The sequence below is a fragment of the Camelus ferus genome, chromosome 3, assembly GCF_009834535.1.
Source record: "Camelus ferus isolate YT-003-E chromosome 3, BCGSAC_Cfer_1.0, whole genome shotgun sequence".
Taxonomy (NCBI): Eukaryota; Metazoa; Chordata; class Mammalia; order Artiodactyla; family Camelidae; genus Camelus; species Camelus ferus.
This window is the reverse complement of record NC_045698.1, coordinates 477,373-503,636: the sequence shown is the minus strand read 5'-3', so window position 1 is coordinate 503,636 and position 26,264 is coordinate 477,373. Positions and strand designations below refer to the sequence as shown.

The 26,264-nt window shown below is 55.6% G+C and overlaps 1 protein-coding gene across 1 annotated transcript in view; it reads left to right on the top strand.

Annotated features, from left to right (window-relative positions):
- LOC102507678 (probable palmitoyltransferase ZDHHC11) overlaps positions 1–26,159 on the top strand; it is a 36,395-nt gene extending 10,236 nt beyond the window's left edge. The window contains exons 6-15 of the mRNA XM_032469231.1: positions 284–439; positions 2,591–2,682; positions 3,595–3,629; positions 6,476–6,569; positions 9,457–9,491; positions 12,508–12,595; positions 15,134–15,168; positions 16,859–16,946; positions 20,843–20,918; positions 23,799–26,159. Coding sequence (XP_032325122.1) covers positions 284–439; positions 2,591–2,682; positions 3,595–3,629; positions 6,476–6,569; positions 9,457–9,491; positions 12,508–12,595; positions 15,134–15,168; positions 16,859–16,946; positions 20,843–20,918; positions 23,799–24,271 — 1,172 coding nt within the window. The 3' untranslated portion in view covers positions 24,272–26,159. The remainder of the gene's footprint in view (positions 1–283; positions 440–2,590; positions 2,683–3,594; positions 3,630–6,475; positions 6,570–9,456; positions 9,492–12,507; positions 12,596–15,133; positions 15,169–16,858; positions 16,947–20,842; positions 20,919–23,798) is intronic.
- Positions 26,160–26,264: the final 105 nt, after the last annotated feature.

Genomic DNA, 26,264 nt, shown 5'->3' with positions numbered 1-26,264 from the left:
TGGGACCCAAGGACACTGGTGTGGTGGCTCCAGGCTGTGCTTCCAGTAGCATCAGGCACCCAGAGTGGGGTCTGCCCCCCGTGACCGCCGTGGAGGGAGGCAGGGCCTGCAAAGCCCTGTGTGATGGGCCGCCCGCCCTGAGCCAGCCGTCACCTGGGCGGGGAGGCTCTCCCTAGGCTGGCATTCCCTCCCCCACTGCCAAGTTCTGTGGCAGGTGCCACCTGGGGAGAGGCGCTGTGCGTCAGCAGGTGCTGGAGGCGCGCCCACCCTGTGTCCCCATCAGGCATCTCCAACGAGCACACGTGGGTGCTGTTCCTCCCACTGTTCCCGACAAGGACGAAGACGCCGGTGGTGCTGACCTTAGGGGCGTCCATGCTGCTGCTGAACGCTGCCAACCTCCTGCTGCTGGGGCATCTGCTCTTCTTCCACCTCTACCTGAGTACGCGCCCCCGTTCCCCCACCCCTGCAGGCCTTTCCCCGTCGTGCTCACACGTGTCCCGGGGCAGGCAGTCCCTCGGTCAGTCTCCACCAGAAGCCAGCTCAAAGCACAAAGGACAAATTACAGGAAGAGGAGAGACCCCCGAGAGGGGCAGCAGGGCTAAACTGGTCCAAGGAGACCTGAAAGGTGGTCGAGCGAGATGTTATCCACTAACCGACCTGCTGAGGGGAGGGCGGTTTCCTAGCATCTCTGCGGCGCTGCGTGTGGCAGGACCTCCCCCACCCTGGGAAGCGGTCCCTGGAAGAGAGGCTCGCAGGAGAGGGGCGGGGGCCCACTGTGGCCGTGGGAGCCGGGCCGGCCGCATGCCCCCGGCTGAGCCAGAGAAGGGCACAGCACCAGCACTGGGCGCCCCAGGCTGCAGGCGAGGCTCTCCTCGCTGCGCAGCTGGCGGGGGCGGGGGCGATAGGCAGTTTGCAGACAGAATCCCCGGGCACCAGGGGCTGGGGCAGCCACTGGGGATGACATGGGGAGTCGGCAAGGACGAGAGGGGAGCCCGGAGAACAAAATCCTCCGGACTGAGTGCCGCTGGAGATGGAGGGACAGGAACCTCCAAGAGGGCAGGTGTGCGCCCTCACTGATTAAGGGGCCCAGGAGGCCCTCAGGACGGGATACACTGTGTTCAGAACTGAAGGGGCGATTTTAGGGTCTTTGAACATCAAAGAGTAGATTTGCAGGAGAAAGTCGGGCTGTTGGTTATGGTCAGTTATAGTTAAATTACCCTAAAAGGCAGCTCCTTTTAAACACGCATCCATGACCCTCAGTTTCTGTGGTCCGGAGTCCAGCAGAGCTTAGCTGTCCCCCGGCCCTGGGTCTGACCCGAGGCCTCGGTCAGGACGACCCTTCCTGCTCACCCCTGGCTGCTGGCCAGGCTAGCTCCCCAGGAGCTGTTGGCCAGTGGCCTCCCTTGTCCTGCGTGTGGACGCCCCACGCCGGAGTGGCTCAGGCCAGGGCATGGTGAGAAAAGAGCATGGCGGGGCCGGGACCACGTGGATGGGAGCGCCCCGAGGCAGGGCTGCTGAGACAGCAGTGGGGTCAAACTGTGACGCTTGGCAAGGGACATTGTGACAAGTCCTCAGCACTGAGTGTGCGTGAGACCCTTGGTGAGGACGCAGAGAGAGCCAGTGATGGTCGGAGGAAACCCCGAATCACGGAACAAACAGGAGAGAAAACGCCTTGAAGGGTGTGGGGGGAGTCAGGGACCCCCAGCTACCAGCTACCTGGGCACCTGCCACCTGGGAAGACCAGGCGACTTTCACTCAGTGTCCCCGGCCCCGGCCCCTGCCCGTGGGGTGCTGAGTTCTGTGTCTGCAAATCATTTCTGACTCCCATCGGGTTACGAGGTGTTACAGGAAACTCGCTCGGGAGAGGGTGAGCTCTGGGCGTGCTGACACCTGATTCTGATGGCATTTGTGCAAACTCGGGCAAAAGAGTGAACAAATGTCCACTCATCACTGGAATATAGACAAGTACGAGTTTACATCCTCAAACCGGCTGGGTCTGACAGGGACGGAAGACGGGGCAGGGGGAGGCATCAAGAGAGATAAGTCAAGCCAAACAAAACCAAAACCAAAACCAAACCCAAAACAGAACAAAGCCTTGGAGAAGCCCCAGGGAGGGGCCGGCCAAGAGGGCTCCGAGCCCAGGGCAGGCCCAGTGGGGCGGCAGCCTCCGTGGTCCATGGGCTGTCGGGGCCGCAGCCCCGCTGCTCCTCCGGCTGCAAGTAGGCTTCTGTGGGCAGCCCTTTTCACTTCCCAGGAATAATTGTAAACCATCTGTTCTCACGTCTGTCAGTTTTTAGAGAAAGAAAGATGGAAAATTTGGCCCGTCTATGAAGGCACGGGGCTGAAGCAGGCCCAGAACCCTTTCCAGCACCAGGGTTTCTACTGACAGATGTGTTCTGACGTTCACTGTTAGTGACCTGAGCACTTCTGCCCCAGCCAGAGCCAGCCAGGCACAGCACTCACCACATGTGCACGTGTGGGCAGGGGGTGCAGGGGACTCTCCCCAGCGGGGCTGAGCGGGGCCCCGGGCACAGGTGGGCCAGCGTGCGTGGACGGATGGCCACCTGCCCTGCTCCTCTCTCCCTTCCAGTGAACAAGAAGTTGAGCACATATGATTACGTGATCTGGGGCCGTCAACAGCGCAATTTGGCTGCGTCGCAGACAAGAGACAAGGCCTCACAGGTGGGATTGCTACAGGTACCACCATCTGTCCTTCCCCACAGGCTCACGCGGGCAGGAGGCCCAGGTCACCTGGCAGCCAGCACCTCTTCAGCGCAGTGCTTAATCCTGTGTTGGCATGTGCATGTATGTGGCTGTGTGTGTGCGTGTGTGGTGTGTGTGACACAGTGCGTGTGTGTGGTGTGTACGCGTGTGTGTTTGGCGTCTCGTGTGCACGTGTGTGTTGTCGTTTCCACACTCACTCACCACAGGATCAAAGCACAGGGCTCACCTCTTGCAGGCCCCCCATTTCTGCAGCTGATCTGCATCAAAATGAAAAGCATTTACTCTTCAAAGGTCACCACTAAGAAAGAGACAGAAATTATTTGCAAGTCATATACTTGCATCCAGACTATGTATACAACTTTCAAAACTAAGTCACAAGAAAAATGGCCAGTTTTTTTCTAAAAAGGGCAAAAGACTTGAACAAGCCGTTCACCCAGGAGGATCTGTGGGTGGCAGATAAGGTCAGGAAAAGACAGTCAGCATCATTCAATGCTAAGGAAACAAATTAAAAGGGCAATGAGACACCACCACACAGCCATCAGCGTGGCCGGAACCAGAGACCTGCATTGCTGGTGGGGATGTAAAATTGCCCGGCTCTGCACCGAAGTTTGGCATTTTCTAAAGAGGGGAATTCAGATTTCTCATGTGACCCAGCCAGCCCACTCCCCGTTCCTATCAAAGTGAAGACACATCTGCGTGTTACAGGGGTTGAGGGGAGAGCTGCCTGCAGTGAGATCCTGTCCCAGGACCCAGGAGAATCTGAGGTTCCATTGCTCAAAATCAACTAAAATTAACTTCAATTTTGAATAAGAAGAAGCCTAGTGTCTACCACTTGTTTTTCACTTTATGAATTTCCATTTATTCCCACAGAAGGCACATAACATCCTGAGTTCATCTGTACGTGGGTAAGTCATAATCATACTAGTTTTGTGTCTGAAAATAGCTATTTCTCTTCTTAACTGGCTTGCTTTAAATTTTGTTGTTACTTGTTAATGGAAGTACTGGGGATTGAACCAGGACCTTATGCACACTAAGCATGTGTCTACCACTGAGCTGTATATCCCTCCCACCCCTTAGCTGGCTTGCCTTAAAGAGTCTTTCTTACTCCAAGGACTACCCTCCACATTCTTTGCTAGTATTTTCCTAATTTTTATTTTCTTTCTCTACATTTTGGCTTTCAAGTCATCTTGAACTTATTTTCGTATTCACTGAGATAGGGGCCAAGGGGTTTTATTACAGCATGACTACTGGTTGCACCTCACTGAAGAAATGATACCCCTGTTCTCATCAAACTGCAAAGCCCTCTTTCTGATTCCCCGAGTCTCCGTGGGCTCTGGGCTCAGACCCACTGTGGACGTGTGGGTCTGCCCCGCTGCCGTGGGTCCTGCGGGAACGCCCTGTTGCTCCGGCGGGACTTCTTTTAGCTGCCTCTTTTTATCTAGCAGTAGAAAGCCCCCTTAAGACTTTTGTTTTTCATTACATTTGACAAGTCTTTCACATGTTTGTTTTATCATATAAGCTTGAAAGTCATTTTGCGCAGTTTCAAGAAACCTGGAATTTGAGCTGGAGTTACATCAGGTGCACAACTTTATGAGGTAGAGGGGGTGGCGTCAGCCTGCCTCCCCACCTCCACAGCTCAGCATCCTGCAGAGACCCAGCCAGGAAGTCAGTCTCCTGGTGACAGGCGGGGCCGGAAGTGCAGGCGCACACTCCCCACTGCGCTTGGAGCTCCAGCCATCCTGGTGGGGAAGATGGGCTGGGGTCCGGGGGCTTCACTCCTCCCCACCCTGCAGCCCAATTGGCAAAGAGACTTTGTGAGTCAGAAAAGGGAGAAGTCCCCATTAGTCAGTTTCTGAAAAGCTGAGAGTTACTGCAGATCTTTGCTGAGTTTAATGATCCAGGAGAACAGTTGAGTGTGGAAAGACCATTCCCTTTCAATTAACCCGCTGGTTTTTTCTTCTAAACTTGTTAGAAACCTGATTGGCACTAGCACCATGAACACCTAAGTCATTTTGAATTTCACTTTCAAGTCTCCTTAACTGTGGTCCTTTCAATAAAATCTAAGAACATTTTTCATTTACCCCTTTCTGGCAAGAATGATAGAAAACTAACTGGAACCAGGGTGGTAACTTACACTCTAAAACCTAACCTAAACAAAACCAAAACCTTTTTTTTGTCAGATTAAGTCTAATCAATGCACGCTCATTATAGAAAATTTGGAAACTGCCAAACTTCCCAGTGTGGAAATGCGTACCCCTAACTGCTCCCTTGCCCACCAGCAGCCATTGTGGGCGTTTTGATTAATATCTTTCAAGTCTCCCTTTTAAATATTTTTCCGTGCATTATATGCACAATGTTTTGTTTTATAAAATTATGATCATACTGTAGAACTCTTTAGAAGCCTTTAAAAAAAAAAACTCCATATATTGTGAACCTTGTTTAAAGAAAAAACAAGATTTTTATGAATATAAATTACTCCATCTTTGGGAAGTACCATATTCCTCATTTGGGGAATATTATTTCTTATTATCAATCTGGTCTTTTGCAACAGGGAAATGAGCGAAACTTACTTACTGAGAGGATTAGTTATGTGGGGAATGTGGCTCAGCACCACGCGCGTCTACAAGCCCTCCAGACCCCGCAGGCACTGAAACGCCAGTGGCCTTTCTTGTGGCAGAAATGTCTCTGTGGTGATCTGAGAGTCAGGCTGGTGGCCGACCTACAGGGGCTCACAGCCAGATCTGGGGGGAAGTTTGCCGTGCACGTCAGAACTCAGGCCTAGAGATGTGGGAACACGTTTAAATCGTGGTGCTGGGCTAATACCAGAAAGAAAACTCACGCGGTGGAGTAAGATGGCGTGTTTTCGGCAGGAATCTCCGTGGGGAACTTCGCAAGGTGGGTCTCTGGTAGCTGGTGTCACACTGACTGAGTGGCAGCACTTCTTCTGGGCTGTTCACCTGCAGGGGCACCGTGAACACAGCCGACCGCAGTGGCTGACCAGACAGGATGGAAATGAAAGGGAGACTCTTTGTGTCCAGTTTTAAAGGGGTCCCCTTCAGCTGGCGTCCAGACATAGCAAAGTCCACCAATTTAGTGGCTTAAAACAAGACTCACTACCGTGTGGTCCCCAAGGGTCACAGGCCGGTGAGCCCGATGGGGCCTCTGGTCAGTGCTCCTCAGGACAGCAGTCAGGGTTCACAGGGCAGCATTCTTTTCTGCAGATTTAGGGGAAAAATCTGCTTCCAGGCTGACCTGGAACGTGGACAGTCTATTATGTCCTCCCACGGCCATGCTGCCCCTCAGTCCCCAAGTCGGTGACAGTGGGTCAAGTCCTCCTCATGCCCGAGGCCTCTCTGACTTCCTCCTCCTCCTTCAGAGTCTCCTACCTGGAAACAGAGGACAGTCCTAGAGCCTCTGCAGGAAGTTGGCACAGGCCCCCGGGGATGCTGTGGCCCTGGGGCATGTCCCCGCGCGTTTGTACAGGAGCCGGGCAGCACTGTACCCAAACTTGAGTGCATGGCCCCGGGGGGCCCGGGAGCAGAGGGTCCCTCTGTGGCACCCCCTGGCAAGCAGTCGCAGGGCTTTACACATGCAGCCAACTCCGGCACACAAACAACTCCCAGGGCCGCTCCTCTGAGGCCCTGCAGATAAGAGGAAACCACAACCAGGGTGCCTGTGGGGTGCTTTCCAGCCAAGCGAGCACCCCCCTCACTGACATCAGTCTTCCCTTCCTCATGCCCCACCCTCGCAGGGAGAAGAGCAAGTTGTTCCTGCCCTCATCCGGGCACCTGAAACAGTTCACCTCCCCGACCACAGAACTGGAGAACCACTCGCTGCCGCTGAAGGTAAGCCCAGGCCACCGGCGAGAGTCAGACCGGGGCCTCCAAGAGTGAGGACAGAGCAGCATTTGGAACTGCTTGTTGCACTGAATCAAAGCATGTGTGTGGTACCCAGGGTGCTCCTCAAAGCTCCTCAAGTTGGGGCAGAGGTGGGTGGGGAAGAGAAGAGAGAGCGTGGGACAGAGCTGCTGTTTAAGGGTGGGGCTCATGCTGCGAGAGATGCAGGACGAAAAGTGCTTCAGTGAAGGAAATGGATGTCCGCGTGCGCCAGCTTGGAAATGCACCAGAAAAGGACGGATGCGACAAGAATACACCGAAAAAGGCCAGCAGCAATAGAACCTAGGTGCTGAGTGTTTGGGTGTTCTGGACAATCCTTTCAACTTCGCTGGATGTTTGGAAATAAATGTTAGGAAGTAACTCTGTGTAGGTGACAGACGTGGATGGGATTGCAGGCTCCGTGTGTGTCTGAGTGTGCCGTCCGAGTGTGCCACAGCACGCCTTGTCTTCAGAGGCTTGTGCAAGCAGGGCCGGCACCTTTAAGGCCACCCACAGGCCAGGGGCCCCAGGGGCTTCTGAGGGTCATTTTCAAGTGGGGTTTGTGACTATGCTGATTACTAAAGGTTACAGGCCACTTCGTTTTCTCTGTGTAAGAGTTGGAATAGACTTTGTCACTTAAGAAAGGGACTTACTAGTCTACTTAATTGACACAAATGATCAGACTGAGAAGAAGAAATAGATAATTTGAATGGACATATAACAGGTAAAGATACTGAACTGCTAATTTTAAATTCCCCACAAAGAAAATCCCAGACCCTCATGACTTTATTGGTGAATTCTACCTGATATTTTAAGAAAAAAAATTATGCACGAACTCTCAGAAAATAGAGGAGGAAGAAACACTTCCCAACGCATTCTGTGAGGCCAGCACATAATACCAAGGCCGGATAATGTCACCAAAAGCAGATTAGCAGAAGCCAGTATCACCCATGGACATAGAGGCAAATACCATTAACAACACATTAGCGAACCAAATGCAGTCCCATATATGCAGGGTCGCACACCACGGCTAGGAGAGGTCTGCTCCAGGAATGCAGGGTCGGCTTAACACCTGAAAATAAAGTACAATAAACACATGACATGTCAATCAGAAAGAGCATTTGCTAATAACACATTTATGATAAAAACAATTTCACAGCTGAGAGGGAGAAACACCCTCAGTCTGACCAAGAGACTGACAACACTGACAGTGAACATGTATTAGCTCCCACCAAACGCTTTCCCCTTGATACTGGGGCCAAGGTAAGAATGTCCATTCCACACTTCTCCTGGACATTTTACTAAAGTTCCAGGTGGTGCAGTAGAGAGAGAATACTAAATTAAAGGCATATAGATTTGAAAGTGAAACTGCACTTAACTACATGACCCTAACAAATCTGCAAAAAAGCTCGTAGAAATAAGGTTGCTTGGCCAGGTGGTGGGATACAAAATCAATATTAAAAACAGTCATACGTCTATATACTAGCAATAAAAAATCTGAAAATGCTATTAAGAAAATTGTTTCATTCACAGTAGCATCAAAAATAATAAAATAACAAAAACAAGTACAAACCCGTATGTGTAAAGCCAGGAGCTATTGCAAGAGAAGTTAAACACCCTCCAGGTGAAAGGCTTACCGTCTTCACGGGCTGGAGCGCCCAGTATCGTCACGATAGGAAGAACTTCCCCCAGCTGATCTACAGGCTGACCATGGTCCCCGCTGAATTCCCAGGAAGTTTTTTTCTTTAAGGAAAGAGCAAGTTGATGTCAAAATGTATATAGGAATTCAGAGGACTTGGAGTAGCAGGAGTAATTTGGAAAAAGAACTTCAAAATTCACTGTGAAGCTATAGTAGCCAAGACAGTACGGCGCCAGCATAAGGACAGACACACAGACCAATGGACAGAATGGAAACTCCAGAAATAAAACCTTCACATTTCTGGCCAATGGACTTTAAACCAAGGTATCAAGGAAATTCAGTGGGGAGAAATGTGAACATTTTCAGTAAATAGTGCTGGAATAATTGGATAACCGCATGCAAAATTTAAAAAAATGAACGTAATGCCCCACTTCACAGCACCCACACAAATAGCTCAAACTCACCCACGAAGCTAACTTTAAGAGCTAAACTACAAGCTTTAGGAAGAGAACAGAGGAGAATCTTTGTGATCTTGAGTTAGGCCAAGTTTTCTTTAATATGATACCAAAAGTACAATTAAAGAAAAAAATGAAAAATTGGGCATTATCAAACTTAAAAACATTTGCTCTTTCAAAGTCACCATTACAAAAATTAAAATGTAAGTCACAGACTGGAATAAATATTCCAAACCATGTACTTGTATCCAGAATATATAAAGACTTCTCAGAACCCAATGACCCATTTTTTTTTAACGAGCAAAAGCCTTGAACAAACTGCAGCAAACGGGTGTTTGGGGGGCAAATGAGCACATGCCAAGGTGGGCAGCATCGCCAGGGATGGGGGCGCCAGTTTATAGCCCTGGAAGACACCGCTGCCCACGAACTAGAGGGGCCGAAGTACAACAGACCCATGTGCCAAGCGCTGGTGATTCAGAAGTCTGACTCCCAGGCCGCACAGCGAGCCGCGGTGGGCGGGGTCTAACACCTCTGTGCTCCCTCCGTGCTTCCCTCCGTGCTCCCTCTGTGCGGCCCCGCCGTCCCACTGCCGGGTCCTCGCAAGCTCGGAACACGGCTGGGGAAAGGCACTGCCCGACCTCAGGAGTCCCTGCAGTGCCGTGACTTGAAGTCAAATGACAATAGGTTCGAATTTTCTGCAAAATACCCTAAGTAGCAACAATTTCTCCTCTTACAATGTCTTCATTTTCATTCCCCCTCACAGGAAGCTGCCATCAGCAAGAGCTGGTCAGTGCAGGGGTAAGTCAGGGCTTCCTCCAGATGCTCTGTCTGAGGAACAGCCACATTCTCCTCTCAGCTCAGGTGACGGAACTGCTTTTAGATGGCGTGAGAGCGCAACGGGAGACAGAGCTCTAGCTTGCCATTACTAACACTGACGGCCGCGCCTGTAGCTCGTTCTCAACTTACCTCACTTACAAAACGACAGAGCCTCTGTCCCTCCACACAACTGACCGGAAGTCAGGCCATGCCCGTCGCCCTCTGCCAGTCAGAGAGCAGGGGCCCGCTGGCTCTGAATGTCTTTCTATGACCTTTGATGACGTCTGGTCTCATCCAAGCTCTGAGGGTCAGGCCTACGCCCCTTGTGTCAGTGTTGCATATTAGCAAACGCTAAGTTAATGACCTCTCTGTCCCGGAACACTGCACACACGCACACGAAGTGCGCACGGCCTTTCCACCTTCAAAATCACAAAGCAGAGAGTGGCCCACTATGAAGGCCAGCATCGCGGGGACGTGCGCACAGTCTCCGCGGTGGGGACGTGCGCACAGTCTCCGCGGTGAGCCTGTGCGCTCATCTCTTCGTCGGATGTGGAGAACAGGGAACGTGCTCGGTGCTACAGTAGGTGCTTCCATTTGCTAGGGCTGCCATGACAAAGCACCGCAGGCAGGCGGTTTAAAAACAGAAGCGGATTCTCCCGCTGTCTGGAGGGCAGAAATTCTGGAGTCAAGGTGTCAGCGAGGGGGTCCTCCTGAGCACGTGGGGCCCGCTCCGAGTCCCTGTCCGTGGCTTGTAGGTGGTGGTCTTCTCCGTGTCTCCCCACATTGTCCTTCCTCCAAGCCTGTCTGTCTCTGGAGACAGACTCCGCCTTTTTATAAGGCTGCCATTGGTATTGGATTAGTACCCACCCTCATGACCTCATTTTAAGTTCATGGCTTCTGAAAGACCCACTCTCCAATTAAGGTCACGTTCTGAGGTCCTAGGAACTAGGGTTGCAATGCAGTCGTCCCGTGGTACCCTTGGGGGGTCGGTGTCAGAAGCCCCTGCATTCACCAAAACCCACAGATGACCACGTCGCACGGTCAGTCCTCCGTGTCTGCAGGTTCTGGATCTGAGGACTCAACCAACCACAGATGGAAATTTCAATCCAAGCTTGGGTGAGTCCTCGTATGTGGAACCTGTGCACACGGAGGGTCCAAAATAAGCACACATAAGTGGGCCCACACAGTTCAAACCCATGTTGCTTTGCCCTCTTCCAACACATGAAGTAATTCACCCCATCACAGCTTCCCCCAAGTCAGACACGACTGACTGGGACACAACGAGAACGTGCACCTTTAGGTGAGCAGTACTGGTCATGGGCTGGAGAGTGGCTCTGAGAGTAGATCTTAGAAGTTCTCCCCTCAAGGGAAATAACTGCAGCTACCTGAGGTGAGGAGCGCTGGCTCGCTGTGCTGATAGCTCCGCAGCACATACGAAACCGAATCGTATCGTGAGCCTTAAACCTGCACAATGTGCCAATTATTTCACAGTAAAACCGGGGGCAAAGCTACTTTTATCAAACGCTTTTCACGAGTGTTTAGCTAATGGGTTTTTAAAAAGATAAAAAGAATGAGCCGCTTGCCTGCACCGTCCCGTGTGCACAACGCCCCTCTCCAGCCCTTAGGTGACGCCCTCCAGGCCCTCCCAGCCTTCCCATCGCGCCGCAGGGGCACTGACTCCCGAGTCGTGTGAGAGAGGCCACGCGGGGTCCCCGTGGGGTGCCCACCCCCACCCTGCACGGCACAGCCCTGACCCCTACTCTGGGTGCTGCTGCTGCTCCCCTGGCCCAGTCCCCCAGAGGTTACAAACTCTGCTGACAGGGTCCGATGGCCACATGGGACCACTCAGAGATGGGGAGGGCCATGGGGGCCACATTTGGACGGTAGGAGGTGGTCTTTAATACTAATAGTACCTAACTGAGTCTTAAAAATTAAACCCGTGACACACACTCAGGTGTGACTTCAACGGCAGGGCAGTGGGTGAAACCCCCACCCCCGACGCCCCCAGTGCCAGCTCGGGGGGAAGGTCTGTGCAGCTGCCGCTTTCTGCCACTGCACACAGGCCCCACAAGAAGCCCGGGTGGTGCCGCACGAGCCAGCCTGCAGCCTCCTATTTTATACGTCCCCCCAAAATATCGTGGGCAACTTTTAAGACACCCCACACAGGTGCCACTCTTTGTGCCCAGGGACATGGTGCCGGTGCATGGACAGACCTTGGGTTAGTCAGCCATGCCCCCGGGTGAGGCAGACCCCAACCGCCCTGGGCCTCCGTGGATAACTCAGCACAGCTCTCTTGTGATAGTTTAAGGTTTAACACCACAAACTCCCACAGCCTCGTGGCTTACCACGAGAGAAATTCGTTCTCTTTCGGCTTGGCGGCCAGAAGCCCAACCAAGGGGTCGCAGGGCGCTGTTCCGCAGCTCTGAGGAGCCTGCTGCTGCCGGCCCGGGCCCCTGTGTCCCAGGCTTGAGGCACCTCCCGCTAGCCCTGGCCAGCCTCTCCCTGGAAGGACACGGTGAGTCAGGGGTCAAGGGCCCACCCTCGTCCTGGGATGAGGACACCTCGAGGACCCTAATCACATTTGAAATAAGGAGGTCGTGGGGGGACACGAGTTTCTGGAGGACACTATTCAGCTCACTTACCCCGTCCACGTTCACCAAGGGACCCACGACCTCCGAGCCACACCACCGCTCCTCTCAGAGACCCCGAAACTCCTTCCCACCAAACCCAGGCCCGGCCCAGCCCGGCCCTGCTCCGCATGGACCAGCCTCCCGCTGTCCAGGCTTCTCCCCCTGCTGCCCTTCCCCTCCCCGGGGCCCGGAACCCGAGCACAAACGCAGCTTCCCAGGGACTGCTGGCTTCCCGGGTTCTGCAGGAGAAGCAGAGCCACAGTGTTGAGCGCTGGGCGGTACCGCAGCCTTCGGCGGCCCCCCGGAGCCTCCCCCACCACAGACAGGCTTCGCTGATGGATGTGCCTTCCCCCGCCCACCCCCACCAGCCTGAAGTCCCTGGAGCTCCTGTCGTCCACTGCACTCTCCATCCAGCCCTCCACCACCAGCTGCAGCGAGAGCTCCTCGCTGAGCCAGGTGAGCCTCAGGCCTGGGGGGAGCCGGGTGGGGTCCCGCCCCCGAGAGCAGGGTGAGGACGCCAGCATCGGGCTTGCTTGTCTGATGGGCTTGTCTGAGCGTCTGTGGTGGCCCCAGGAGGCTGCCCAGGTGAGGAACAGCAGAAAAATCAAGTGAGTGACACAAAGCATTCTCAACTGCGGGGCCGTGTGTGAGACAGAGAAACAGGCAGGGAAGCGTGTGGCTCAAGCCTGGTGCAGTGAAACCAGCCGGTGTCCCCGACAGCACTCTGTCCCCGTGGTCTCCACGGGCCACTTATCATCCCAGACAAGGGCTGCCCTGAGAGTCTCTGGGCAGCAGGGGCACAAGGTCCCTGCATTCATCACCGAGCCGTCGGAGCCCGGGGTCAGAGTTCAGTTGGAGAGACTGGGGCTGGTCCTCAGTGGGGCTGGCATGACCTCCAGAGGCAGCTTCCGTGCCCAGAGAGGGGTAGAGTCTGAGGGTCTTCGGTTTAACGCCGTGACGAGGTCACAGCTTAAACTATGGCCAGTTACGGCATGACCTCCCCCCCAGCCACTTCCCGTGACCCCTCCCGGCACAGCGGTGGCAGAGGCACTGACCATCTGGTGGCGCCCCAGCCTGGCCCTGCCCTCTCATGCGGTGGATGTCACACTCAGCACAGGGGCCCAGACAGTGCGCTCAGCCTCCAAGAAGCAAATGATAAAGGTGCGCGTGCGGACCAGGCCCGCCTGGTTGTAACGGTCTGTCTGAATGGCCGAAGCCCTTCCGTGGGCGCCGGCACTGTCACTGTGTTTCCCCCGACTTTGTGCTCCTGGAAGAAGTCACACACTAGAACGTGTGCGCTCCTGTGTTAGGCACAGCCTTCCCTGATGTGGCACCACAAGCATGACTCTGTCACCATGTGAGACGATTACACAGCCTGCTCAGCTGGCACCCCCAGCATCCGACACACAGCGGATGCACACCGTCCACTCTCTTAGATGCCCAGTACCGCCACCATGATGTGCATTAGCACATCAAGGTTATTTTTAAAAAGGGCTTCCTTTGGGCAAACCCGTTAATAAACTCGCGACCCAGGAACTGCCCTCCCGAGAAGAAAACAGACCCTAAGGGTTCCTGGTGCAACCCAGTGCTGCCGGCTCCCCGGGTGGGGAGCCTGTGCAGGTCTCCTCCTCTGTGAGCCGAGGGTGACAAAATCATCTGCCTCCAGGTTTTCTGGTAGAGATTAAACAAGATAACCCACGCCCTGGCACAGCCCCCCGCACGCAGGAAGCACTCGAGTGCCTGTTACTAGCAAAGACCCAGCCACGAGTGCGGACTGCGCTTCTCTGCAGAGGTGCTCACGGTGACACGCTTATAATAACGAAAGCCTGAAGTCACCAACAACCCAAATTTAGGTGAACGATTACGTAGAACAGGCCGGATGCCCAGTCCTGATAGACGATGAGGATTCTGGCTTTGAAAACGAGGCAATAAAACCGTGCATGCTTGTGATCTGGTAAGCAGGGAAAGCAGGGTCTAGATCACACGTGCGGCATAGCTGCGGCCACGTGAGCAAACCCCAAACCTGTGACTAGGGAAGAAAAGACTGACAGGAAATGCGTGAAAACACATTAGGGTGACTGAACCTTGGAAACTGTTAGCTAAAGTGTCATGTGTGCTTGCATGATTTTTAGAGTAAAAATGTATTAAGTAATACTTAAATTGTTTTAGTTGAAAAGAGAAGGAAACAATGGTACATTGGGCCTCATCAAAACTTAGAGTTAGGGTTGAGGTTAGATCTGAACAGACTTCACCAGCGGGACCCGTGGCAAGTGAGCACGTGGACAGACGCCGACACCGTCAGGCGGTGAGGAAACGGACTAAAGCCACGGTCACGGCCGCCACGCCCCACCGGCGGGGCTCTAACCAGAATGTGCACCGACACCCCGTGGGGCTGAGACACGGGGAGGCCAGGCCATCGGCACCTCGAGTCAAATTCGTCCTTTCATGTGGCCCAGCCACCCCGTGCCCGGCTTTACTGAGAGAGTGGAGGATGGGCACATGGGGCCGCCATCACAAAGGGCCAGAGCCCAGGGTTTTATGTCCTCAGGTTCTGGCGGCCAAGCTCTGAGTTCAGGGCGTCACTGAGTTTGGAGTCCTCTGAGGCCCCATCCTTGGCTGTGCCCTCCGTGCTGTCCGGCAGCTCGGCCCTGATCTCCTCTTGGCACAAGAACACAAGGGGCAGGACCACCCCCACCGTGGCCACATTTAACATCATGGCCTCTGCGGAGGCCCCGTCCCCAGATGCGGTCACGTTCCAAGTCTCCAGGGCCAGGACTTCAGCACATGAAATGGGAGGGGACACAGTTCCGGCCGGAACTCGGGGGTGGGGGGAGGGGCCATGCCACCAGGGACCCTTCCCTGGACCCAGGAGCCCCCGAGGTAGCGTGACTCGAATCCACCGATACTGGGCTTGAATGTGGGGGGAGGCAAGCGCAGGTCAGCAGGGCTCCTTCCTAACCTCAGGGATGACCGTTCCCACCCTCTCGCCAACAGGAACTGGCCGCCCAGCTGAGCTCACCTGCACTGAGGTGAGTCTGAGAAATAGCTCTAAGCCCATCTGAACTCAGATTCCTCGGGACAGTAATTCCTCCGCAGAGGCCACAGGGCATGGACAGAACACGAAGCTGTTAGTGGCCGCCCCCGCCTTGCCGGCTCCTCCGTGTGCCCCCACGCCTCCCCGGCTCGAAGGGCCCTCTTTCCTCCTCCGCGTCTTCCTGCACTGACGTCTGGGCTGACACGCAGACACAAGTAGCGCTCACGCATTCCTCTCCCTGTGAACGTGCGTGGGGCCAGGTCTGCATCATGATGGGTCGGGGGCCAGCGGGCTCCAGCCGTCCCGGCCGGCAGCCCTGGGTCGGGGCGACTTTGAGATGAGGTTTGAGATGAGGGGAGCCTGAGTCTTTAGTACCCAACTAGGTGTTCGTTGTACCCATCTAAACACAGCAGTAACAGCGTGTGAAATAAAAATACCCCCGCCGCGGAATACCACCTCAAGGGCAATGCCCACACAGAGCATGAACACCTCTCCGTCCCTCCGCACGCTCACAAACCCACTCACGTCGACAGGCTAGGCCAGCGGGCACGGGGGTCTGGGGACCCGTCCTCCTCCCCCATTTTATTAATGGACGTGTTCTGGGGGGACCAGCGCTGTGTCCCCAGCAGCCCAGCTCCACGAGGAAGTCCCACCGCCTTCCTGAGTCTTGGTCTGGAAGCTCCAGCGTCCTGGGCCTCGGCCCTGGCGGCGTCCCTGTCTCCGCAGCCTGCAGCCCAGAGGCGCAGGCTTCCTGGACAAGACTTTGGAGACCAGCCTTGAAAGCCTCCGTGCCGAGAACACCCTTCTGCCAGGAGGAGGGCAGGGTGGGATGCTGGCGGGTGGAGGCCCTTCCAGCTCTGAGACGCACCCCTCCCTCTCTGCTGGAGCGTTCTGTCGTCTTCAGTCCAGACTTTACGTCTCCAACAGGAAAATGAGCTAACCCTGTTTCATGGAAGGGTTACCTGTGTGAACAGTAGTTACACTAACACGGTGTAAGTTTGCAAATCCCCTGGCCGGGATACACAACCAAGTCTGGCCCTTTTTTGCTGCAAAGTGTTTCTAGGGTAAACCTGGCAATTTGCTCAGGTGAACAAACTGGCATCTGGACAGCCGCGGCCAGACTCACTCCAACCACACTGACCGCACAGCTGAGCCCCTGCCCCTGGACACCAGGGCCCTGGGCTCAACCTGGCCCGAAAAAGCCCCCTCAGGTGGTGCCTGGTGTGTGAAGATGCGGGCCTGGGACACTGAGTGGAAGGGGAGCTCCGCTCCCAAAGGCTTGCGGATGGACGGGTGGGGCTTCTGGGCTGTCGGTCTGAGTGGCAGCCACATTGGTGCAGAAGCTGACCCGGTGGAGGGCACGGAGGAGTGCGGAGGGCCCGCTGCGCACGGGAGCTGCTTGTCCAAGGGTGAAGGGGCTTCAGCTGCTAGGACCCACCAGGCGGTTTGCTTTAATTTTCTACCAGCGGGTGGAAGGTCTCTCAGCATGTATGTCCTTCCCATGTGAGCCTTGGGCCTGTTTCTCACAAACCCCGAGCCCCTGAGTCCCCCCCACCACCATCCGAGGCTGTGCAGGCAAGCGGGAGACCACGGCGGCAACACTGCAGGACACAGCAGCCCTGCGAGAGCCCCCCCACAAGGAGGGGCTTCCCTGTTGACGTGGGTCTTGTCCCCTGCCACCCCAGCAGAATGAAGCGTAAGGAGTTCCTGTCGCCGTCCAGGTGCCCGAGCTCCGTCAGCAGCCGCAGCCTGGAGGGCTCCCCGTCGCTGCAGGTAAGGCCGGGCGTGGTGGGGCCCACGGAGGAAAGTCAGGCCCCTCCAAGCCTGAGGCTGACAGGGCTGGATGGCCTGTGTGACAGCGCAGCGGGGCGGAGCGGGCGGGGCGACGCTCAGACGGCGGGAAGCTGAGTGCGGGAAGTCGTGTGTGCGTGTGTGTGTGCGTATGCGCGTGTGTGCGTGCGTGTGTGCGTATGCGTGTGTGCGTGTGTGCGTGCGTGTGTGCGTGCGTATGCGCGCGTGTGTGTGCGTGTGTGTGTGTGTGCGCGTGCGTGTGCGCGGGCGCGCCTGGTTCCCGACGCCCTGTCAGGTGAGCGAGTTGGCGGGCAGAGATGCCATGTGCTCGACTCGCTGTTTAAGGGAACAAGACCTTTGATGAGCCTGAGCCGTGAGTTTTGATACAGCCACATTTACAAACATTTTGGAGATAGTGCTGTTTGGTCTTGGTTAATAACTCTTACACCCGAAGATCTACCAGAGAGACTTCTACACTTTATGCCAAAAGTGTTAAATTTTTGATTTTGAGACCAGAGTCCTTATTCTGCTGTTTATTTGTATGAAATGAGGCAGGGGTCCAGGTTCACCTCTTCCCACAGGATTTCTGCCCTTTCCAGCTTCATTTATGTTTTGGGGAGTTTTTCGTTTTTGTCTTGTTTACACCGCCATAGACCACCGAGGGCCGCGCAGACGAGGGGGCCTGTGTGAGCCCAGCTTCATTTATGTTCAAAGTAATTACCAGCAGGGACTTACTTCTGCCAACAGCTGTCTGTATTCCGGAGGTTTTCTGTGTGTTCTCTGTTCCTCAGCCCCTGCGTTGCTGGCCCTCTGTATTTAGCTGAACTTTGTTCCGTGCCATTTTGAGTCCTTTCTCCTTTCCCTTTCTGTGCATTTTTGTGCATTCTCAGTGGTTGCTTTGAGGCTTGTAAGTAACATCTTAAATTTACAGCAGCCGCTCTGAACAGCAGCGGCTTAGTTTCAACAGCACAGACACTGCCCCCACACAACCTGGCCCTCCTGCCGTGGAGAGCGCCACACCGTGCACCATGAACAGAGACGTGTAGTTGCGCCATGCATGTAAGTCACATGGGGGGGGGCGTCACCAGAGAAAAGCACACTGCCACCGGCTTAGGTGTTGACCTGTGCAGGCACCTTGCCCGGCTCGCCGCCGCTTCTGTGGCTCTGAGTTGCCGCCCAGTGTCTGCATTTCAGCCTGAAGACTCTGGAGGGCCATGTGAGCTGCGCAAGCTCCTTCAGCGTCTCTGTAGGGCTGGTCTGCTGGTGGTCAGCCCCCTCAGCTTTTGTGTACCGGAGACTGAGTTTCTCCATCATTCTTAAAAGATCGTTGTCTGGGGTGCTGGAATCTTGGTTGGCGGGCGTTTTTCCTCCAGGACTTCCGCGGTGGCATGCCCTGCCTGCCGGCCTCCGTGGAAGCTGCCCAGCAGTCGGCTGTTGGTCACGCCGGAGGTCTCCTGCCTGAGTTAGCAGCTTCTCTTGCTGCTTTCAGAATCCCCTCTTTAGGGTAAGAATCCAGCTGTTGCAAATCTGTGTGGATTTTCTGAGTTTGTCTTGCTTGGCGTTTGTTAAGCTTCTTGGATCTGTAGATTCATGGTTTTTAAAAATCGGATTTGGGAAGTTTTCAGCCATTATTTATTCAGCTATTCTTCTGCTCTGTCCCGGGACCCCCACAATGCGTGTGCTGCGCCCCTGGGTGGAGGCCGTGGGTCTGCCAGGCTCCGCACACCTGCCTCCATTCTTTCCTCTGTGTGGTCAGAACGGAATGGGTGACTTCCGTTGTCATCAGGTTTTCTGACCCTCTTTTCTGCCCGCTCACGTCTGTTGTGCTTTTGTAGTGAACTTTTTGTTTCAGTGTTTGTGCTTCTCAGCTCCAGGGTTGGTTTGGCTTCTTTGCACGCTGCCCGCCTCTTTGCTGCTCCCCTCCTCTGTCCATGCTCCAGTCTCCTTATTTCCTTTAGCTCTGTATCCGTGATGTCCCCCGGCTTCCCGAGCGTGTTTAAGACTCTAAAGCTGATTTAATGTCTTTGTTAATTTGGAAGTCTAGGCTTCCTGTCTCTTTGTATGTTTTATGGCTTTTTGTTGGTAACTGGACATCCTGAGTCTGGCAATGTGGTGGCTCTGGTAACGGACCCTCTCACTCCTTAAGTGTTACAGATTGTTGCCTGTTGAGGGCTGGAACTGTGTGTTTGTGACTTTTCCAAACTGCTTTGGCAAAATGCGTATTTTGTGTCACTGAAGTTTCTCTTCCATTATCCCTGTGGTCAGCCAGTGACCTGACAAAGATTTCCTTAAATGTCTGGCTGCAAATGAAGGGGGAAAGATTCTGTCTCTTTACACATTCAAGTAGATGGCACGGAGGGAAGCTGCTGCCACCAAGGAGGCCAAAACCTAGGCAGGCGCCTGTGCCCACCGTTGGGGCAAGGCCGGACCAGCCAAAGCTCACAGCCTCAAACCCCCACAGTGCAGAGTCCCCAGTGGTCGCCTCAGCCAGCTGCTCCCCACGCAGCCGCAGCAGGGCTCGAGGGCCGGGGCAGGGGCTCCGTCCCCCCAGATGCTCCAGGACCGATTGGGCTCCCAAGCGAGATACAGTGGTCGTTGCTCCTTTAGGCAGCACGGTCGCTCAGTGGAGGGCCGGCCTCTGAAGCCGCCCGCCGCACCCCTTGTCCTAAGGTAAACTGGCGCTGCATCATTCGGCGCACGTGGAGCACACCCCCTCAGCACGCCGTCTTCTGCCTGGCCTCCCTGCTGCGCCTGCCAGGCTTGTCACCTGCTTCCACTTCCACGCGAGGCAACGCTTCGCTCCCCTCACCGTCAGAAACCTTCAGGCTTCTGTGGCGGTGCCTCGGCCCACCTTTCCTTCTGGAGCCCCCCTTCCTGCGTGTGTTTCCCTCCCACGTCCGCCCCGAGGTTACCGCCCCACCGCTTTCCTCTGGGGGCAGACGCTCTGTGGCTCCTGCAGATCCAGAAAGCCTGTCCCAGCACCCAGCGCCCCGCTGCTCAGCCCGCAGGTGACCCGGCGCGCTGGCCACGGGAGCCGCGCCCAGCCCCGGGGCTCCGTGAGGGCCTCTCGTGCCTCCACAGCACCAGCCTCCGACCACGTCTCTGGGCCCGTTTCTTTCTCCTCTTCGGGGAGTTGTCATTTCTGGCCCAGCAAGGGTTTCCCTTCTACTTTCCCCCTGAAGTTATATTTTTACTCATTTATGTATCTGTTTACCTCTCAACTATAAATCTTAAGTATTGGATCAAGGAAGGGAGCCACACCGTATTGCAAATGTGCTGTTTTGGTAAAGACGTCTCCTAGTGACGTTTTTCCCTCTAGGTCTTGCAAAACTTCCAAAGAAAAACCTTGCATAGTCCCAGCCGCTGGTTCATGCCACACGCAGCACTGAGAGTAGAAGTACCGTCCCTGGCCCTTCAGCGAGTCTGGCAAGAACTCTGGTCACCCCTCCTGTCTGTGACGAGCAGGCACCAGTCCGCTGGGTCAGGGCAGCACAGGGCAAGGAGCAGAATGCTCGCCTTCAGATGTGGGTGAGAAACACTGGGGCTTCCTGGTAGCCAGAACTCAGCACCATCAAGCGGCTGTGTGGAGAAGGTACCCTCACTTCCCTCCGTTTTGGTGCCCCACCTACACGCCAGGCGAAGCGCTGGTGTCTGTCCTGACGCACATGCAGACAGAAAGCCGACACCCTTCCCCCAGTGCAGCCATGGTCCTCGCCCCACACAGAGACGGGCGTTCTGAGAGGTGCGGTGCTGCCCGGGTCCCGTCGGGGAGAGGCAGGTCTGTCTTTCTCCACGACACCTTCTTGCCGCCACGTCGTCCCCTCTGGCCGTATGACGAAAACCGCATTGTATCTTCCCAATTATTCCTCTTTCTGTAGGTTGCAAGGGATCAACAACAGGAAACAGGGCAGACGGCAGCTGGAGATGCTGCTGAAAATGAAGTGTTCGCTTCAGGTAAGACATTCTGTAGTCTGGGTCATTTGAGAGCTGCTCAAGTTTGATTCTCTAGAGAGTTAGATGTTTGCTAAAGAAATAGGAGGAGAGAGAGAAATCACCGTGGAAAGTCAGGGCTGGAGGCTTGTCTCCGTGTTGTGCAGGACACACTCGAGCCCACCGGACGGTCAGCAGCCAGCTCCCCGACGCCCTGCGCGTTTGCCCTGCCCCGCCCCCCCCTCCCCCCCCCAGTGCCAGGAAGCTGGGCCCAGGAGGTGGAGCTGGACGCCCACTGAAGCAGCCGCCTGCAGGCGACTGCACCTCACCAAGGGCTGCTCTGGGCGTCCTCCCGCCCGGCCACCAGTCTGGGCTCTGGATCCCGATGAGGGACGGGGACCACGCAGAGCAAGGGAGCCTGACCTTCAGTTGAGACAAGAGGTCCAGCGTGCAGTACGCGTGCTCAGAGTCGGCGCCGCCGTGGCCCGCCTGCCAGAGCTTCGAGTAGTTTCAGGCAGAGTGTTCATCATTGGCACGTCTTCATCCTGCCAGACTGCTTTTGAGATGGTGTCACTCAGCTTTTAAACAACGGACTCCGGGACGATGACGTTCCTTCAGGGCACACAAGGCGCTTCTGGAGGGCGCACGTCTTCTCAGCACGCCTGCGATGTAGGACTCAAAGACTCCGACTGCTGGGAAGGAGACTGAGACTGGGCTTGACTCTGACGTAAGTCCACGTAAGGTGGACTACAAGGGCCACGAAGTACGGACGGCTTAAACGAGAGGGAGAGGAGCAGAGATGGAACAATGGAGTCTGCAAGTTGATTACTGGGACGTTCACGCTCTGGACAAAGCGCCGGGGTGTGGGAGGGAGCGCCGGGCCCGGCGCAAGTCTCCCTAGAGGGGATGGTGAACTGCCAGGCAGTGAGGGATTCTCAGGCCGGGGACGGCGGCAAAGAGGAAGCCCAGAGAGAACCCCAGGGCACCTGCCAGCCTGCTGCCCTCGGTTTTCACAGATGCACAGGAGGCCAGTTCAGAGCCAAAGATGGGGTAAGTTGTCCTATAAAACTGGGACCCCCAAATGGCTGTACCCCACTGTGGAGGTGAACCAGAGGGACCCAGTTCTGTACCCACAAAGGACACAGGAACAACTGGCCTTCTCAAACCTTGGAGGTGAGAGGAAAAGAGGAGATCACTCACTGCTGACTGCAGGGAACTCCAGGCTGTCCCCGGCTCTGCGGCAGGCGGGTGGTCCCACAGACCCACCAGCTGAGACCTGACACAGAGGGAGCCAGGCCCAGGCCCCTGGGAGCCAGGCCGAGCCCGTCCGAGGAATCACCAAGAATCACAAACAGAATTGCAAGAGAATGAGCAGCTTCAATAAAAAGTGACTGACCACACATGGAAACAAAGCCCTTGAGTGAGGCCAACAGAAGCACAGCAGAAACAGACACACAGAGACTTCAGGCCGGAGGCAGCAGATGGAAGCACAACGTGACTATGACGATTTTCTTTAGAGAAATGAAAGGCAAAGTTTAGAATATCTGGAGAGAACAGAAGAATGTTTTAAATTACCACTTTTGAAAAAGGACTGAATAAAACACACAGAAATGCAAAAAATATCCCTGAAATGTACAAATTGACTGATGGACTCAACAGCGCAGCAGTCACGGCTGGAAACAGCCCCGGTGAGAACGGCAGACGAGGACCCTGCCGGAGTCGGTGCACCGGGACCAAGACACACCGAACATGAAGAGGAGGGCCGGCCGAGGGCGAAGGCTGTGCTTCCTGCGAGCCGAGTCCCAGAGAGAGGAGAGAGAAGGTTGGGGAGAGGCAATCTTTAAAGAGACAATGGCTGAGAATTTGCCAACCCTGTCGTAGGATACAAATAAAATTAAATAAAATTCTAGACATATCATGAGCAAACTGACAAAAGGAAAGATACTTTAAAATATCTAGTGACAGATTATCTTCCAAGGAGTCATTCATGAACTGACCTCGCTCATCCTAATGGAGGCCAGAGCAAAGCTGAGTCGCACCTTGAGCAGCGAGCGTGCTGGGAGGGCCTCGGCAGCAGCACCCCACCAGCGGGCCTGGTCAGAGTGAGGGTCACACGGACGTTTCCACACGTGAGTCACAAGCGTTAGGGGAAAATGGACAACAGCACTTCTAGAAAACGAGTCACTGGGAGTAACTCTGACAGAAGACGTGCAGGACCCGTGGAGAAGTTACAAAGCTCAGGGGTGCTTTCCAGAGGGGCCGTGTCGCGCTCACCGAGAGCAGGCAGCGTCGCAGACCCAGGCCCACCGGACAGGCTGACGCGGCCTCCATGCCCTGGGGAGGAGGAAAATGGAGAGGGCTTTGGTTTCATCTGTGATGGTGAAAAACGGGCGGTAGACAGCAAAGCTGTTTAGAGAGCCTGGCTGCGTGTGCGAGGCGCACTGGACGCGTGTGACAGCGGAGGGAAGGCTGCCCGCGTGCTCACCTGTTGGCCATGGAGGTGGGAGGGGACGTGACCAGAGAGGACGCACAGGGTCCCCACCCGGGGCTCCTAACCTGGGCTGTCACTCCTTCATTTTTCTCTGATGTGGTGAAAGTTTTTATACTTCGCAATGAGGGTCGTGGAGACCCTCGGCTGCTGTAGACTAGGGTCGGGCGGGGGGAGCCGGGCTGGGGAGGAGGGTGCTCCAAGCCCCAGCTGCGAGTGGGCTCCATGTGGGCCCCCAGGTGCTCTCCTGGGGGCCGAGCCGGGAGCCAGCCCCACCTCCTAGCAAGAGGTGCAGGAGCGCCTGCCAGTCTTCACGGGAAGGCCAGCCGTGCGCTGTGGCCGTGGGGGCTCCATGCTGTGTGCCCCCTGCGCCCCTCCCTCCTAGGTGCCCGTGGTAACAGTTCCTTTACCCACAGGAGCTGAGGGTCCTGCACTGGCCGAGTGCCCCATCCAGGAGCCCCTCTCCTCCGAGATCCCGTCTGGGGAGTCGGCTCTGGAAAACCTCCCACTCCCGCACTCTCTGCAGGACGGCAACCAGGATGTGCAGCCCCTGAGGCCCCAGGACGCCCTCCCTGGACGCCAGGAGTGCTGGGTGCTGGAGACCACCGTCATCTATATGCCAAAGCTGGAGGAGGAGCAGGCCATCCAGGAGACGCCCCGAGGACAGTCAGAGCCTGAGCAGGAGGCGGCTCTGTGGGCCACCCGGTCGGCCCAGGGCCTGCGGGCCGCTCAGAGGGAGTGTGGGATTGAGATGACCTCTCTCATCCGTCTGGAGCAGGGCTGCCCCCTCCAAGGGGCCACCAAGCCTGGGGACACTACCTCCTTCACCGTGATCACGATGCCCAAGGACTCGGAGGAGCCCAGGGACGGGCCCCCTCCGGGCGTTTAGAGCAAGTTCATCCCCCAAGACCCCCAAGAAGCCCCCCCCCCCCCCGCAGAGCTGGCCCGGCTTCCACTTGGAGGCAGAGACGCTGGGCACCTGATGCCCACCTTCAGACGCCGCCTGCACAGGGCCTCACGCTCTTCCTAAGCAGGGGAAGAGGAGGGAACAGAGCCCCACTCCGGTTTGGGCCGCTTGGAAAGGTCTGAACGAGCTCTGCGACTCACTCGCTTCGGAAGCTGTGCTTTAGCGGCAGCGCAGGTTCCTAATCACGTCTCTGTTGTTCCAGAAGGAGGGTGGACTCGAGGCGGGCGGGGTGCAGTGTTTTCACTTTCATTGATTGTCAGTGTTGATAATGGTGATGAATTTAAGTAGCTTTGAAGAAAATTCTTCAGAATTCCTTAGTCAAAAAAAAAAAAAAGAATTCCTTAGTCAGTTTTATAGAAAGTCATAAAACTGAATTGTAATGGCAATAAGCTTGAACTCAGTCTTGGTAGACTTTAAGTCCTTGCTTCCGGTGGAGGGCTGCCGGTGAGCCGGGCTCAGAGCTCTCGGGTCCCCCACACCTGAGCCACCCAGCGCTGGGCTCTGAAGCCCGGCGTGAACAGGCCTGGTCTGGGCCCAAGCCAGGCCCCAGGTGGGAGCGGCCCCAGCCTCGTAACCGCCACTTCCCTGCCCCCTAGCTGGCCAGGCTCTCGCCTACATTGGGTCACCACAGGCGGTGCCCTGGTGGGCCCAGTGGCAGCCACACTCTGGTGCCACCGTGGTCACGCTTGCTATGACCATGCTTCCTGGAGCAGGTGGCCCTGGGGCAGGTGGCCCTGGGGCAGGCTCCTTAACATTCCCGTTTCCTCCTCCGTGGGCTATGTGAGCTACGTGGTAATGACGTCTGCTTCCCAGAGGCCTGACCCTGCAGGCCCACCTGTGTGGTCCCTCGTCAGGTGAGCACACGTGGTCGAACACCAGTAGACCCTTGGCCTCACCTGCTCACTCCCATGATCTTCTTCAGTCGCTGAGTCTGTCTCCAGGTCCTTCCTCCTGACAGCCGTGTTCTCCCTTGGGGACCACCAGGAAGTCCCCCGTGGGCCCTTGGGCCTCTCCAGGGTGAGCCAGCCCTCCTGCAGCCACGCCCCACCCTCCCTGTCCCCATCAACGTGGTCAGTGGGCCCTGCCTCCAAGCTGGAGGCTGCTGACCCCTCCTGCCTGCCTCCTGGGGCACCCACCCCGCACCTTCTCCCTGCCCACCCCCAGCCCCCTCTGCCTTCCTCCACTGGGGCAGGGTCCCTCTGGGCTGCTAGCTGCACTCTGGCTCCTGCCCCAGCCCCCTAAGTCTGCAGAGACCCGTCCCCCCCAGACCTGCTAGTGGACCTGCTGTCACCCGAGTGACTTGACTGGATTGTGGTCACAGGAGAGGCCTTGGCTGCACGCGTAAGAAAGTCCATGTGGGCTCCTGGGGGAACCCAGCCTCTCACCTGACCTCGACCTGAAGAAAGGTGAGCCTCCAGCATCCGGGGGGGATGGTCTCTGCCTCCCACTCAAGCCCAGAAGCCAGACGGCCCCCTAGTAGGAAACAGGTTCAGAAGCTGGAAAGCACTGACCAAAAGGATGGGCAATACACCCATGCCCACCTGAGTCACGGATTTGAACTAAGACCCAGCAAATGAGACATGAAGAAAGGGTTTCCAGGCTGCAGGATGGAGGTTTCACTACAAAACAATTAGACTTGCTAAAAAATGCTTTTTTTTCATTTTTCAGTTTTATTAGGTAGAATTGTTACACTTTGCACATATATAATGTATTATATGTAAATACACGTGTACAACACACTGCACATATTTGTTTCCATTTACATACATGTGCTGTTCATTGTTTCTAAGAACAGTTTAGATCTTTAGCTTTTTAAACTTACTTAGTCATCAAAGGAATAAAGCCAACCACAAAATAAGGATCAACAGAATGCGGTGATCCAATTATAAAGCACAGTCAGATGTGCTTCATATGT